General features: G+C 48.3%; 1 protein-coding gene across 1 annotated transcript in view; it reads right to left on the bottom strand.

Annotated features, from left to right (window-relative positions):
• The window catches only part of LOC115173243 (calcium-binding mitochondrial carrier protein Aralar2-like), a 69,246-nt gene extending 54,752 nt beyond the window's left edge, over positions 1 to 14,494 (bottom strand). The window contains exons 1-3 of the mRNA XM_029731159.1: positions 14,331 to 14,494; positions 4,501 to 4,548; positions 3,906 to 4,048 (exon numbers count right to left, since the gene is read on the bottom strand). Of these exons, the coding sequence (XP_029587019.1) occupies positions 3,906 to 4,048; positions 4,501 to 4,548; positions 14,331 to 14,342 (203 nt within the window). The 5' untranslated portion in view covers positions 14,343 to 14,494. The remainder of the gene's footprint in view (positions 1 to 3,905; positions 4,049 to 4,500; positions 4,549 to 14,330) is intronic.
• Between the last annotated feature and the right edge of the window lie 1,336 nt (positions 14,495 to 15,830).

Genomic DNA, 15,830 nt, shown 5'->3' with positions numbered 1-15,830 from the left:
GCTAATTTTTTTTTTAATATTTGGGTTGCATCCTGTGCATTACAAAATAAGGGCTAGGCCCTATCTATAACCCTAGCAGTACTCCAGGCCCTATCTATAACCCTAGCAGTACTCCAGGCCCTATCTATTACCCTATGTAACGCCCTGGCCATAGAGAGGGGTTTTTGTTCTTTATTTTGGTTAGGCCAGGGTGTTACATTGGGTGGGCGTTCTATGTTCCTTTTTCTATGTTTTTGTATTTCTTTGTTTTGGGCCGTGTGTGTGGCTCCCAATCAGGCACAGCTGAAGCTCGTTGCTGCTGATTGGGAGTCACACATAAGGAGCATGTTTTTCCTTTGGGTTTGTGGGTAATTGTTTCTGTCAGTGTTTTTGTACCAGACAGGACTGTTTGCTGTCGGTTTACTCTTTTCTTGTTTTGTATAGTGTTCATGTTGTTTACATTAAATTCTAATAATGAACACTAACTCCGCTGCACCTTGGTCCACTTCTTCAGACGACAGCCGTTACAGAATTACCCACCACCAAGGGACCAAGCAGCGGAAGAGGGAGGTCCGGTCAATGGAGGAGACGCCGGCCAGCAGACGGGGTCGCTGGCGTCGGTCGAGGAAGCCCGGAAGACACCCCCAAGAAAATTTTGGGGGGGGGCTAATGGGGTGGTCCGGAAGGGCAGAGGAGGAGCCCAGACCACTGCTCTCGTGGGGGATGACGGCAGAGGAGGAGACGCAGATGAGGTGGTTTATTGAGGACCTGCTGAAGGAAGATCTGGAGGAGGAGCCATGGGAGGCGGAGTTGCGCGCTGTGTCGCCAGTGCGTCCGCACAGCCCGGTGCGTCCGGTGGACATGCCCAGCACATGCCGTGCTAGGAAGGGCATCCAGCCAGGACGAGTGGCAAAACCGGCTCCACGCTTCAGTTCACCAGTGCGTGTTCACAGTCCTGTCTGGCCCGTCCCTGCTCCCCGCACCAAGTCCACAGTGCATGTCCCCAGTCCTGTCCGGCCCGTCCCTGCTCCCCGCACCAAGCCCAAGGTGCGTGTCCCCAGCCCTGCCAGTCAGCAGTCGTCAGAGCTGCCCGCCAGTCAACAGTCGTCGGAGCTGCCCGCCAGTCAACAGTCGTCGGAGCTGCCCGCCAGTCAACAGTCGTCGGAGCTGCCCGCCAGTCAACAGTCGTCGGAGCTGCCCGCCAGTCAACAGTCGTCGGAGCTGCCCGCCAGTCAACAGTCGTCGGAGCTGCCCGCCAGTCAACAGTCGTCGGAGCTGCCCGCCAGTCAACAGTCGTCGGAGCTGCCCGCCAGTCAACCATCACCAGAGCTGCCCGCCAGTCAACCATCACCAGAGCTGCCCGCCAGTCAACAGTCGTCAGAGCTGCCCGCCAGTCAACAGTCGTCAGAGCTGCCCGCCAAGGTCAACAGTCGTCACAGAGCTGCCCGCCAGTCAACAGTCGTCAGAGCTGCCCGCCAGTCAACAGTCGTCAGAGCTGCCCGCCAGTCAACAGTCGTCAGAGCTGCCCGCCAGTCAACAGTCGTCAGAGCTGCCCGCCAGTCAACAGTCGTCAGAGCTGCCCGCCAGTCAACAGTCGTCAGAGCTGCCCGCCAGTCAACAGTCGTCAGAGCTGCCCGCCAGTCAACAGTCGTCAGAGCTGCCGCTGCAGCTGAACAGTCGCCGAGAGGCCAGACTGCGCTGAACTGCCGGACGTAGGCCAGACTGCGCTGAACTGCCGGAGTGGCCAGACTGCGCTGAACTGCCGGAGTGGCCAGACTGCGCTGAACTGCCGGAGTGGCCAGACTGCGCTGAACTGCCGGAGTGGCCAGACTGCGCTGAACTGCCGGAGTGGCCAGACTGCGCTGAACTGCCGGAGTGGCCAGACTGCCCTGAACTGCCGGAGTGGCCAGACTGCCCTGAACTGCCGGAGTGGCCAGACTGCCCTGAACTGCCGGAGTGGCCAGACTGCCCTGAACTGCCGGAGTGGCCAGACTGCCCTGAACTGCCGGAGTGGCCAGACTGCCCTGAACTGCCGGAGTGGCCAGACTGCCCTGAACTGCCGGAGTGGCCAGACTGCCCTGAACTGCCGGAGTGGCCAGACTGCCCTGAACTGCCGGAGTGGCCAGACTGCCCTGAACTGCCGGAGTGGCCAGACTGCCCTGAACTGCCGGAGTGGCCAGACTGCCCTGAACTGCCGGAGTGGCCAGACTGCCCCGAACTGCCAGAGTGGCCAGGGACGCCCGCCAGCCCGGTGAGTCCTGTGCCTACGCCTAGGGCCAGGCCTCTGTCATGTCTCCCCAGCCTGGTGAATCCTGGGTCAGTGCCGTCAGAGCAGCCAGGGTCGCCCGCCAGCCAGGCGCAACCATCGCCGCCCGCCAGCCGGGCGCAGCCAGGGTTGCCCGCCAGCCGGGCGCAGCCAGGGTTGCCCGCCAGCCGGGCGCAACCATCGCCGCCCGCCAGCCGGGCGCAACCATCGCCGCCCGCCAGCCGGGCGCAGTCAGTGTCGCCCACCAGACCTTCGGCGCGGCCAGGTGCGCCACCGAAGAGGGCGACGTCAAGGGTGGAGCAGAGGCCACGTCCCGCACCTGAGCCGCCGCCGTAAGAAGGCCCACCCGGACCCTCCCCTTCAGAGTCAGGTTTTGCGGCCGGAGTCCGCACCTTTGGGGGGGGGTACTGTAACGCCCTGGCCATAGAGAGGGGTTTTTGTTCTTTATTTTGGTTAGGCCAGGGTGTTACATTGGGTGGGCGTTCTATGTTCCTTTTTCTATGTTTTTGTATTTCTTTGTTTTGGGCCGTGTGTGTGGCTCCCAATCAGGCACAGCTGAAGCTCGTTGCTGCTGATTGGGAGTCACACATAAGGAGCATGTTTTTCCTTTGGGTTTGTGGGTAATTGTTTCTGTCAGTGTTTTTGTACCAGACAGGACTGTTTGCTGTCGGTTTACTCTTTTCTTGTTTTGTATAGTGTTCATGTTGTTTACATTAAATTCTAATAATGAACACTAACTCCGCTGCACCTTGGTCCACTTCTTCAGACGACAGCCGTTACACCCTAGCAGTACTCCAGGCCCTATCTATAACCCTAGCAGTACTCCAGGCCCTATCTATAACCATAGCAGTACTCCAGGCCCTATCTATAACTCTAGCAGTACTCCAGACCCTATATATAACCCTAGCAGTACTCCAGGCCCTATCTATAACTCTAGCAGTACTCCAGGCCCTATCTATAACTCTAGCAGTACTCCAGGCCCTATCTATAACCCTAGCAGTACTCCAGGCCCTATCTATAACCCTAGCAGTACTCCAGGCCCTATCTATAACCCTAGCAGTACTCCAGGCCCTATCTATAACCATAGCAGTACTCCAGGCCCTATCTATAACTCTAGCACTACTCCAGGCCCTATCTATAACTCTAGCAGTACTCCAGGCCCTTGGTATAACTCTAGCAGTACTCCAGGCCCTATCTATAACCCTAGCGTGCTCCAGGCCCTATCTATAACTCTAGCAGTACTCCAGGCCCTATCTATAACCCTAGCGTGCTCCAGGCCCTATCTATAATTCTAGCAGTACTCCAGGCCCTATCTATAACTCTAGCAGTACTCCAGGCCCTATCTATAACTCTAGCAGGACTCCAGGCCCTATCTATAACTCTAGCAGTACTCCAGGCCCTATCTATAACTCTAGCAGTACTCCAGGCCCTATCTATAACTCTAGCAGTACTCCAGGCCCTTGGTATAACCCTAGCAGTACTCCAGGTTGTTGTTATAACCAACCTTTAACTAGGCATAAAGCCTGGAGTTTTTCCTGGTCAGGGCCTGTATTCACAAAGCTTTGTGAGACGGTTAAAAGGCCAAACTGATCCTAGATCAGCACACATTCTCTGATATGCTTTGTGATACGAGCCTTGGTCGTCTGTCCACCATACCCACCCATCTTTCTTCTGGTCCACCACCCCAGCGACCAGTGAGGTGGCCTCATCAGACAGCCTGATGTCAGTATGTGCATAGAGAAACCGGGCCACAAAGTCCTCTGGAGACATGAAGGCCTCATCGTTCTTCTGGATGCTGGCATACTGCAACAGCAAACACGCACACAAAAACACACACACACAGAGACAGACAGACAGACAGACAGACAGACAGACAGACAGACAGACATAATTGATTAGTTAATAAGTGATCTATTGGTCAAGGAAGACACTGACACCTACTGTTTCAGTCTTTGGGCAGACACCTAACTTGCGATCATTCACACGTAACTCAAGACTTTAATAGGCATAAATCATGCAATGATGTCAATGGTAGAAATTCAAGTTGAGTGCAGGGATCTCAAGTTAGGATTCAGACCTCAATGGAGAAAAACAGAAATGTGCTATTGACTCTGGTTTTTGTGACTTGAACCAGAAGAAGCCTACAAATAAAGGCAGTATTAGTAGTGGCTTTCCAGTACATGAAGTTGGCTTGTATCCAGTGAGCTAAGGAAATGTTGTTGATCTATAGGCAAATTGATTCTTACACAACTGACCTTTATGAAAATAGCTTTCAGCTCAGTAGGGTCAGCCCTCTTTTGCCCCTGGAGAAAGAAATTACATACACATTATCATCACATAATCAACAACCAAGCTCTGTGGTAATAACCTGAAACTAATACACTTCTTTAATTTACAATTCTGTTGAAGCACTCATTAAAGCCCTCTTGGGTGTCTTCACCTGCACACCATTTTACCTGTTTTTTATCGCACTGTTATTTTTTATATTTTTTATTTTTAACCCCAGGCCCCTGTCCCCGCAGGAGGCCTTTTTCCTTTTGGTAGGCCATCATTGTAGATAAGAATTTGTTCTTAACTGACTTGCCTAGTTAAATAAAGGTTCAATAAATAAAAATAAACTGTTTGTAACTTGTCTTTTTTGTGCGAATAAATAAAAATACAAAATAAAATGGATAGGCCTATAGGCATAGGCTACTAGGATAATGTTATGTCTTGTAAGATGTTTTCCCCACTTTGCAATAAAAGTAAGACACGCTAAACTTGTCCTTATAATAACAACCCACTGTTAAACTGTTAAATATTACTGTAGGGAAAAAAGTATTAGGATATGCAGAATTATTGAGACCTTTGATATTTATGACACAATGAATTCCTGAGACTCACTGAATGTCTTAATTTTAGTTTTATGCTTTTCATCTTTATTGTGCTCTTTTTCTTTATACCTTTCATAGTAGACATACAGTGGCTTGTGAAAGTATTCGCCCCCTTCACATTTTTCCTGTTTGTTGCCTTACAAGCTGGAATTAAAATAGATTTTGGGGGGGTTTGTATCATTTTATTTACACAACATGCCTACCACTTTGAAGATATATGTTTTATTGTGAAACAAACAAGAAATAAGACAAGGGTTATTGAACGTAGCCCTGTTTCTTTGTGTTCTGGAACATAGCCCTGTCTTTCATTTTTGTTAATTGATTTCACCAGTGTTAGTTACTCACCTGGTCTCATCAGCTCCTTATTTAGTTCAGTTCATTCTGTTTGTGTCTTTGTGAGGTATTGTTCCTTTTGACTCTACTAAGCCTTTTCCTAGCTCGTTTGTGAGAACCAGTTCTAGCCTTCAGTCCTAGTTCTGATTCACCGGCCTGTTTGCCTAACTGTGTATGACCATTGCCTGCCTGTGACCACAATTCCTGCCTCCTGCGACGGTTGTAATAAACACATGCCACGCTCTGCATGTGAATCTACACCTTTTTCTCCCTGAGTATTCATTACAGAATACCTCACCTAAAAACAGAATGGATTCAGCGGAACTACAGCTAACCCAGCAAGAGGAGCGTATGGAGGAAATCTGTCATCTTCTCTGCCAGCCTATCCCTACTCCTCCGATGCCAGGTAACCCATAGCCCTCCTTCATTCATATCCATACCTGGAAAATATGACGGTTCACCTGGGAAATGTCAGGGATTTTTGATGCAATGCCGCAAATACATTGAGCACAACCCCCCCTAACTTTTCCACCAACAAGAGCAGGGTGGATTTTGTTGTCTCTACTCACAGGCAATGCCCTGGATTGGGCCACCGCCATATGGACTGCCAACAGCACAGAACTCGGATCCGAGACACATTTCCACACCCTCTTCAAAGAGGTATTCGATCGCTCTCCTTCCGGTCGTCCTATAGGAGACCTCCTCATAGAACTTCCACAAGGACGCAATTCAGCTGCCCTCGAGTTCCGCACCGTGGCTGCAGGGAGTGGATGGAGTGAGGCTGCTTTACTTACCGTCTACCGAAGAGGGCTCAACAGGGAACTTCAGGTGGAGCTGGCTTGTAGAGGTGACCTTCAGGATTTAAATCAATACATTCGTATCTCCATCGACCACCTCATCGCCGACCGCCGAAGAACTCTGCCACCCAGGAACCCGAAACCTTCTCTTTCCATGATTCCGTCATCCCATCCGAGTCTTCCAGAGTCCATGCAGTTGGGCCATGCTCCTCTCCCATGTATCGAACATCAAAGGCTGATCCAAGAAGGGCTCTGCCTATACTGTGGAGGGAAAGATCATCTACTCAGCCATTGCCCTGTTCGCCCCCCACGGAGAGATGAAAAGGGTCCCTCTGCTACCATGCAGGTAGGCGCGTCCTTATTTCTAAATATCTCCCAGAAGCAATTCTCCATCCCATTATTGATAACCTTGAAGGAGGTTACTAAGTATGTAGAGGGCTTGATAGATTCGGGAGCAGCAGGTAATTGTATCGATCAAGAGCTTGACATTGATCTAACACCTGTCACCCCTCCCTTAAGGAGTAACACCCTGGACAGGCAGCAATTGGGCACGGGCTTCATTACACACCTGACACAGAGCGTCACCCTCCATATTGGAGTCTTCCGCACCAAAACCATGGAACTCTCATCCCCCAAACAGCCACTCATCCTCAGACACCCCTTTCTTTGTCGTCACGACCCTGCCATCTCGTGGCAACAAGGTGAACTACTGTTCCGGTTAATCTACCTGCTTCACCGTTTCTCAGCCTACCCTGCAGAGCCACCACCATTGAGGCCTCTGCAGTGCCACCCACCATACTATCTGAATACGCCCAGTACAGCAATGTCTTCAGCAAAATCAAGGCCTCCACTCTGCCACCACATCGCCTAGGGGACTGTGCTATTGACTTACTCCCTGTGTGTCCCTGATTGTCCCCACCGAAGTGCCGTGTTTACCCCCGTCTATCCTGGAAAATGACGCAATGGAGAACTACATTGATGAAACACTGAAACGGTTTCATTCGTCCTTCCCCGGCTGTGTCCAGCTTCTTCTTCGTTGGAAAAAAGGACAGTGGTCTCCGACCATGTATTGATTACCGTTCCCTGAATGATGTCAAGAACCGTCTTCCTCTGATCCCATCAACCCTTGAACAAGTGGACCGCGCCAACATCTAAACAAAGCTCGACCTGCGAAGTGCATATAACCTTGTCCGTATACGTGAAGGCGACGAATGGAAGACGGCCTTTATCACCGCACGAGGGCACTACGAATACCTGGTCATGCCCTACGGCCTTACAAACGCCCCCGCCATCTTCCAATCCTTTATGAATGAGGTTTTCCAGGATAGGATCAACTGCTTTCTCATCGTCTACATTGATGACATCCTGATTTACTCCCACTCCCTAAAGGAACACATACAGCATGTGCAAAAGGTTCTTTAACAGCTCCTTGACCATAACCTTTATGTGAAGACTGAAAAGAGCACCTTCCATGTAACCTCGGTAAACTTCCTCGGTTTCGTACTGACACCTGGAGGGGTCAGCATGGATGAGAACAAAGTCACCGCCGTCAGTAACTGGCCCAAACCCACCACCGTTAAGGAACTCCAACGTTTCATTGGGTTCTCCAACTACTATCGCCGGTTCATTCGGAACTTCAGTTCTACTGCCTCTCCCCTCACTGACCTTACCAGCCAAAAGACCCGGACCCTTCAATGGACTGATACCGCCCTGAACGCTTTCAAAAAACTTGAAATGCCTTTTCACTTCAGATCCTGTCCTTCTCCAACCTGATCTGACCCTTCCTTTCACCCGGCAGGTGCCTCCAAAGTAGGAGCCATACTCTTTCAAACACCTTCAATCACATCCCTGTGCCTTCGTCTCCCGGAAGTTATCCTCCGCTGAGAGGAATTACGATGTGGGGAACAGAACTCCTCGCCATCAAGCTGGCCCTCGAGGAGTGGCGCCACTGGTTGGAGGGCGCACAACATCCCTTTCTCGTCCTAACAGATCATTGTAATCTGGAATATATCAGAGAGGCCAAGAGGTTAAACTCCAGACAAGCCCGCTGACCTCCTCTTCACACGCTTTTGTGTTACTTACATCCCTTGAAAGAAAAACGTAAATGCTGATGCTCTCTCCCGACAGTTTGACCTTCCGACCAGTAACTCAGACCCTACACCCATTCTTCCTTCCTCTTGCATTATGGGTTCACTCTGCCATACAAGAAGCCCTAACCTCAGACCCGGCTCCTCCTGAGACACCAGCTGGGAGGAGTTACGTACCAGCAGCTGTTAGGCCCCAGCTGATGCAATGGTGTAACACGTCCTTGGGGTCAGGACATCCAGGCATTACATGAACCACCGAACTTCTAGCCCATAAGTTCTGGTGGTCCTGAATGGCATCTGACGTAAGGGATTACATACTCTCCTGTCCAGTCTGCGCCCAAACCAAAAGCCCTCATCTCCCTTCCAGTAAACTTCAACTTTTGCCAATCTCTCACAGACCCTGGTCCCACATAGCTGTTGACTTCATCACAGACCTTCCTGAATCCTCTGGTAACACCACCATCCTTGTCATAGTAGACCATTTTTTAAAAATATGTCATCTGGTTCCTCTTCCTCATTTACCTAACACCATGGAATTGGCTGAGTGTATGTTCCAGCAGGTGTTCCATCTGTATGGGATTCCGGACGACATAGTCTCTGACCGCGGGCCCCTGTTTGTCACCCGGGTGTTGCGAGCGTTCTGTGACCGACGGGGGGTCGCTCTCAGCCTCTCCTCCGGGTACCATCCCCAGACCAACCGGCAGACGGAACACCTGAACCAAGAAATAGGGAAATACCTCTGCCAACAATATTCTGCCTCTCCACACGACTGGAGTCAGTATATGGCTTGGCCAAATACGCTCAGAACTTACTCATGCATTCATCCCTCCGCCTTACTCCGTTTCAGTGTGTACTTGGTTACCAACCCCCATGTTTCCCTGGAAGGCGGAGCCTGGTACTGTTCCAGCTGTCGACGAATAGTTTCAGCGTAGTGAGCGGGTATGGGAGACCGCTCACCGGCCTCTAATACCCAGAAACGCTTTGTCGACAGACGCCGCCGACCTATGACGCTCTTTCACCGTAGACAACGTGTGTGTGTGTGTGTGTGGTTCTCTACCAGAGACATCTGCCTCCCCTGCAAAAAGTTCTGTCCTCGCTTCATTGGTCCCTTCAAGATAACCCTATCACGTACCGCCTCCAGTTACCCCGTCAGTATAAAATCTCCTCATCCTTTCATGTCTCTGTTAAAACCGGTCACCTACAGTCCTCTTCATCCTCCAGTCTCAACCTGCAGTGCGCCACCACTGTTGGACGTCGAAGGGGAACCTGCCTACGCCCATCAAGCCATCCTTGATTCCAAATACCTGAGAGGTCGCATCCACTATCTAGTGGATTGGGAAGGTTATGGGCCTGAAGACCGGTCCTGGGTCCCCGACCAGGACATCATCGACCCAGAGATGATTCAGGCATTCCACAGTGATCGCCCTGCTCCCCGACGTCTGGGTCGACCCCTGAACAGACCCACTGGACATCCTCCTCGACGCAGAGCGTCGGGTCAGTCCACGACCTTGCCGAACCAGCCTGCCGGACCTCACCCCTGAGGTAGGCAGCTGCCTCTGCTCCCCCGCCCGCTCCACCCTCCGGTGCCGTTGGGTCGTCAGGAGTATTCATCACAGGCACATCTAGCCACTGGGATTTTTGCCCGTTCTTCAAGGCAAAACTGCTCCAGCTCCTTCAAGTTGGATGGGTTCCGCTGGTGTAGAGCAATCTTTAAGTCATACCACATATTCTCAATTGGATTAAGGTCTGTGCTGTAAATAGGCCATTCCAAGACTTTTAAATGTTTCCCCTTAAACCACTCGTGTCGCTTTAGCAGTATGCTTAGGGTCACTGTCTGCTGGAAGGTGAATGAACCTCCATCCCAGTCTCAAATCTTTGGAAGATTAAAACAGGCTTCCCTCAAGAATTTATCTGTATTTAGCACCATCCATCATTCCTTTAATTCTGACCAGTTTCCCAGTCCCTGCCTCTGAAAAACGTCCCCACAGCATGATGCTGCCACCACCATGCTTCACTGTGGGGATGATGTTCTCGGGATGATGAGAGGTGTTGGGTTAGTGCCAAACAGTGTTTTCCTTGATGGCCAAAAAGCTACTTTTTTTGTCTCATCTGACCAGAGTGCCTTCTTCCATTTGTTTGGGGGGTCTCCCACATGCCTTTTGGTGAACACCAAATGTGTTTGCTTATATTTTTCTTTAAGAATTTGCTTTTTTATGGCCACTCTTCGTAAAGCCCAGCTATGTGGAGTGTACAGCTTAAAGTGGTCCTATGACACTCCAATCTCAACTGTGGAGCTTTGCAGCTCCTTCAGCGATCATTGCCTGCATCCGTAATGGGTCTGCAGTCAAACGACCACCCCTCATCACTGTCAAACACTCCCTAAAACACTTCAGCGAGCAGGCCTTTCTAATCGGCCTGGCCCAGGTATCCTGGAAGGATATTGACCTCATTCCGTCAGTAGAGGATGCCTGGTTATTTATTTTTTTAAAGTGCTTTCCTTGCCATCTTAAATAAGCATGCCCCGTTCAAAAAATGTAGAACCAGGAACAGATATAGCCCTTGGTTCACTCCAGACCTGACTGCCCTTGACCAGCACAAAAACATCCTGTGGCGTACTGCATTAGCATCGAATAGCCCTCGCGATATGCAACTTTTCAGGGAAGTTAGGAACCAATATACACAGGCAGTTAGGTGAGCAAAGGCTAGCTTTAACAAACAGAAATTTGCATCCAGTAGCACAAACTCCAAAAGGTTCTGCGACACTGAAGTCCATTGATAATAAGAGCACCTCCTCCCAGCTGCACACTGCACTGAAGCTAGGAAACACTGTCACCACCGATAAATCCACGATAATTGAGAATTTCAATAAGCATTTTCTACGGCTGGCCATGCTTTCCACCTGGCTACCCCTACCCCGGTCAACAGCCCTGCACCCACCACAGCAACTTGCCCAAGCCTCCCCCATTTCTCCTTCACCCAAATCCAGATAGCTGATGTTCTGAAAGAGTTGCAAAATCTGGACCCCTACAAATAATCTGGGCTAGACAGCTGGGCTAGACAACCCTCTCTTTCTAAAATTATCCGCCGCAATTGTTGCAACCCTTATTAGTAGCCTGTTCAATCTCTCTTTCCTATCGTCTGAGATCCCCAAAGATTGGAAAGCTGCCACGGTCATCCCCCTCTTCAAACGGGGAGACACTCTAGACCCTCTAGATCCAAACTGCTACAGACCTATATCGATCCTACCGTGCCTTTCTAAGGTCTTCGAAAGCCAAGTCAACAAACAGATCACCGACCATTTCGAATCCCACCGTACCTTCTACGCTATGCAATCTGGTTTCCGAGCTGGTGATGGGAGCACCTCAGCCACGCTCAAGGTCCTAAACGATATCATAACCGCCATCGATAAAAGACAATACTGTGCAGCCGTATTCATCGACCTGGCCAAGGCTTTCCACTCTGTCAATCACCACATTATTATCGGCAGACTCGACAGCATTGGTTTCTCAAAATGACTGCCTCGCCTGGTTCACCAACTACTTCTCCGACAGAGTTCAGTGTGTCAAATCAGATCTCGGGCTGACTCTTTTCTCTGTATACATCAATGATGTTGCTCTTGCTGCTGGTGATTCTCTGATTCGCAGATAACACCATTCTGTATACTTCTTTGGACACTGTGTTAACTAACCTCCAGACGAGCTTCAATGCCATACAACTCTCCTTCCGTGGCCTCCAACTGCTCTTAAATGCAAGCAAAACTAAATGCATGCTCTTCAACCGATCGCTGCCCGCACCTGCCCACCCGTCCAGCATCATGCATATTCTAAGTTCTGACTTAGAATATGTGGACAACTACAAATACCTAGGTGTCTGGCTAGACTGTAAACTCTCCTTCCAGACTTGCATTAAGCATCTACAATCCAAAATTACATCTAGAATCGGCTTCCTATTTCACAACAAAGCATCCTTCACTCATGCTGCCAAACATATCCTCGTAAAACTGACTATCCTACCGATCCTTGACTTCAGCGACGTCATTTACAGAATAGCCTCCAACACTCTACTCAGCAAATTGGATGCAGTCTATCACAGTGCCATCCGTTTTGTCACCAAAGCCCATATACTACCCACCACTGCAACCTGTATGCTCTCGTTGGCTAGCCCTCGCTTCATATTCGTCGCCAACCCCACCGGCAAAAATCACTGAAGCTGGAGACTCATATCTCCCTCACTAACTTTAAGCACCAGCTATCAGAGCAGCTCATAGATCATTGCACCTGTACATAGCCCATCCAACTACGTCATCCCCATTTAGTTTTTTTTGCTCCTTTGCACCCCAGTATCTCTACTTGCACATTCATCTTATACACATCTATCACTCCAGTGTTTAATTGCTAAATTGTAATTACTTCGCCACTACAGCCTATTTATTGCCTTACCTCCCTAATCTTACCTCATTTGCACACACTGTATATAGATTTTTTTTCTACTGTGTTATTGACTGTACGTTTGTTTATTCCATGTGTAACTCTGTGTTTGTGTCGCTTTGCTTTATCTTGGCCAGGTCGCAGTTGTAAATAAGAACTTGCACTCAACTGGCCTACCTGGTTAAATAAAAATTGAATCTTTGGTCTCTTTGTTGCCTCTCTGATTAATGCCCTCTTTGCCTGGTCTGTCAGTTTTGGTGGGCAGCCCTCTCTTGGCAGGTTTGTTGTGGTGCCATATTCTTTCAAAAATGTTTTAATAATGGATTTAATGGTGCTCTGTGGGATGTTCAAAGTTTAGGATATTTTTTGTATAACCCAACCCTGATCTGTACTTCTCCAACTTCGTCCCTGACCTGTTTGGAGAGCTCCTTAGTCTTCATGGTGCCGCTTGCTTGGTGGTGCCCCTTGCTTAGTGGTGTTGCAGACTCTGGGGCCTTTCAGAACAGGTGCATGTGTGTATACTGAGATCATGTGACAATTAGATTGCACACAGGTGGACTTTATTTAACTAATTATGTGACTTCTGAAGGTAATTGGTTGCACCAGATCTTATTTAGGGGCTTCATAGCAAAGGGGGTGAATACATATGCACACATCACTTTTCCGTTTTTTATTTGAAAGATTTGTTTTGAAACAAGTAATTTTTTTCACTTCACCAATCTGGACTATTTTGTGTATGTCCATTACATGAAATCCAAATAAAAATCTATTTAAATTACAGGTTGTAATGAAACAAAATAGGAAAAACGCCAAGGGGGATGAATACTTTTGCAAGGCACTATACGTCTCAATGATGATGTGCAAATGTCACCTGTATCATTTGGCAATGTTAAGATTCAACAAGTTGCGGTCTTTATATGGAATTATTATATGGACGGGGCTGTACATAATAATAGGGGATTCAGCTGTGAGTTTATAAATTATTACATTTTGGGGGGAGGGAACACTTTCTTCATTCAAAAACGTGTCTCGAGGCAGATTACGCGCCATATCACATTATGTGAATTAATAACTGGCCCCAGTGGCGTGTGCAACATATTACTGTAGTGTATGTGTATGGGGAGAAGCTCATGTAGCATTATGCTAACCAAGGTTACTAGGCTACAGCCGGCTTTAAGTCAATGACATGCTAATCAGCCGGCCACACGGGACGTGGGGAAAGGGAGGGACAGAGACCACTGGTTTCACTGACAGGTTGGTCTGATAACCGGCTTCCGCATAGTGCATCACAGGGAAAGGATGCATCCCATTACAACCTTCTGCAAGTAGCCTCGTCCTCCTACACTGTAAAGCCCAATGTCATTGCCACTGGCTAATGTTAACCTCGAACATCCTCTTAGCAGGCTAACTAGTAGCTAGCTGGCTAGCCATCTATCAATAGATGGGGGAGGAAGTCAGTGTGTGAGAAAGTCGTCCCTGCGTTCGAAGGTGTCGTTATCTATTCCGACATTGTCTAGTTCACCTACTGACAAAAACTGTATTTTTTTCCTCGGAAAAGGTGAGCTTACCTTTGCAGCCATAGCAAGATTACTGTCAACCAACCAAGCCCACTGACCAAGCAAACCCGGTAATTTCCTTTGCGTGACGACGTTCCCATGGAAATCACGCGCGGCTGTCTAACCGTGCAGTGAGGAGAGGAGATCGAGGCAGCTGAAGTGTTCACGTGGTATGGAGCCGTAGAGAGGTAGTCAGTGGCAGGCATCGTTATGTAACCATCCATATTACTAACCATCCGTATTACAGTCTATTCATATTACATGAATACGCTGTTACTACACAGGTATTAGAGTAAGGTGTTGGCAATCATTCCTTATTTCAAAGTTCTCTGTCTTTCTTATGAAGCTTATCATCATCATACGATCTCTGTATCCTCCCAGTACACCTATACTAGGATATAACTGACATTGGCTCTATGCCTATACAACCTATGACGATGTTAGTTAAACATGATCTGAAACGATTCATTTTGGTAATAGGCTTATGTACCTTTCCTGGCTGCCATTGAGTGAAGAATGTAAAAACATTGTTCCATCCATATCTATGTGCAGTGCCTTCAGAAAGTATTCACACCCTTGACTTTTTCCACACTTTGTTGTGTTACAGCCTGAATTTAAAATTGATTAAATTGAGATTGTGTGTCACTGGCCTACAAACAATACCCAGTAATGTCAAAGTGAAATAGTTTTTAGAAATTATTACAAATAAATTACAAATTAAAAGATTAAATGTCTTGAGTCAAACCCTTTGTTATGGATAGCCTAAATAAGTTCAGGAAGAAAAAAGGTGCTTAACAAGTCATAATAAATTGCATGGATTATGCGTGCAATAATAGTGTTCAACATGATTTTTGAAAGACTACCTCATCTGTACCCCACACAATTATCTGTAAGGTCCCTCAGTCGAGCAGTAAATTTCAAACACAGATTCAACCACATAGACCAGTTGTTTTCCAATGCCTCACAAAGAAGGGCAACTATTGGTAGGTAGCTAAGACTTTGAATATCTCTTTGAGCAAGGTGAAGTTATTAATTACACTTTGGATGATGTCACTACAAAGTTACAGGTGTCTTTTCTAACTAAGTTCCCAGAGAGGAAGGAAACTGTGCAGGGATTTCACCATGAGGCCAATGGTGGCTTTAAAACAGTAACAGAGTTTAATGGCTGTGATAGAAGAAAACTGTAGATGGATCAACAACATTGTAGTTACTCCACAATACTCACCTAAATGATAGAGTGAAAACAAGGAAGCCTGTAAGGAATACAAATATTCCAAAAACATGCATCCTGTTTACAATTAGGCACTAAAGTATGAATAATTTCTGAAGGCCCTGTTGTAATGGTCTTTTGTATTTCTCCAGTGAGTAGAGCAGTTCTTCAATTATTTTAAACATCAGACGTATAGCTTCTGAGAAAGAACCTCTCCTATAGATCTAAGGCAGAAAAGGGGCATTTATGGAAGAGAGCATACAAGGTTTCTCCTCCTCTTCCCCACAGTAAATGGTTTCGCT

Source organism: Salmo trutta, chromosome 34 (genome assembly GCF_901001165.1).
Source record: "Salmo trutta chromosome 34, fSalTru1.1, whole genome shotgun sequence".
NCBI lineage: Eukaryota > Metazoa > Chordata > Actinopteri > Salmoniformes > Salmonidae > Salmo > Salmo trutta.
This window is presented reverse-complemented; position numbering and strand designations above follow the sequence as displayed.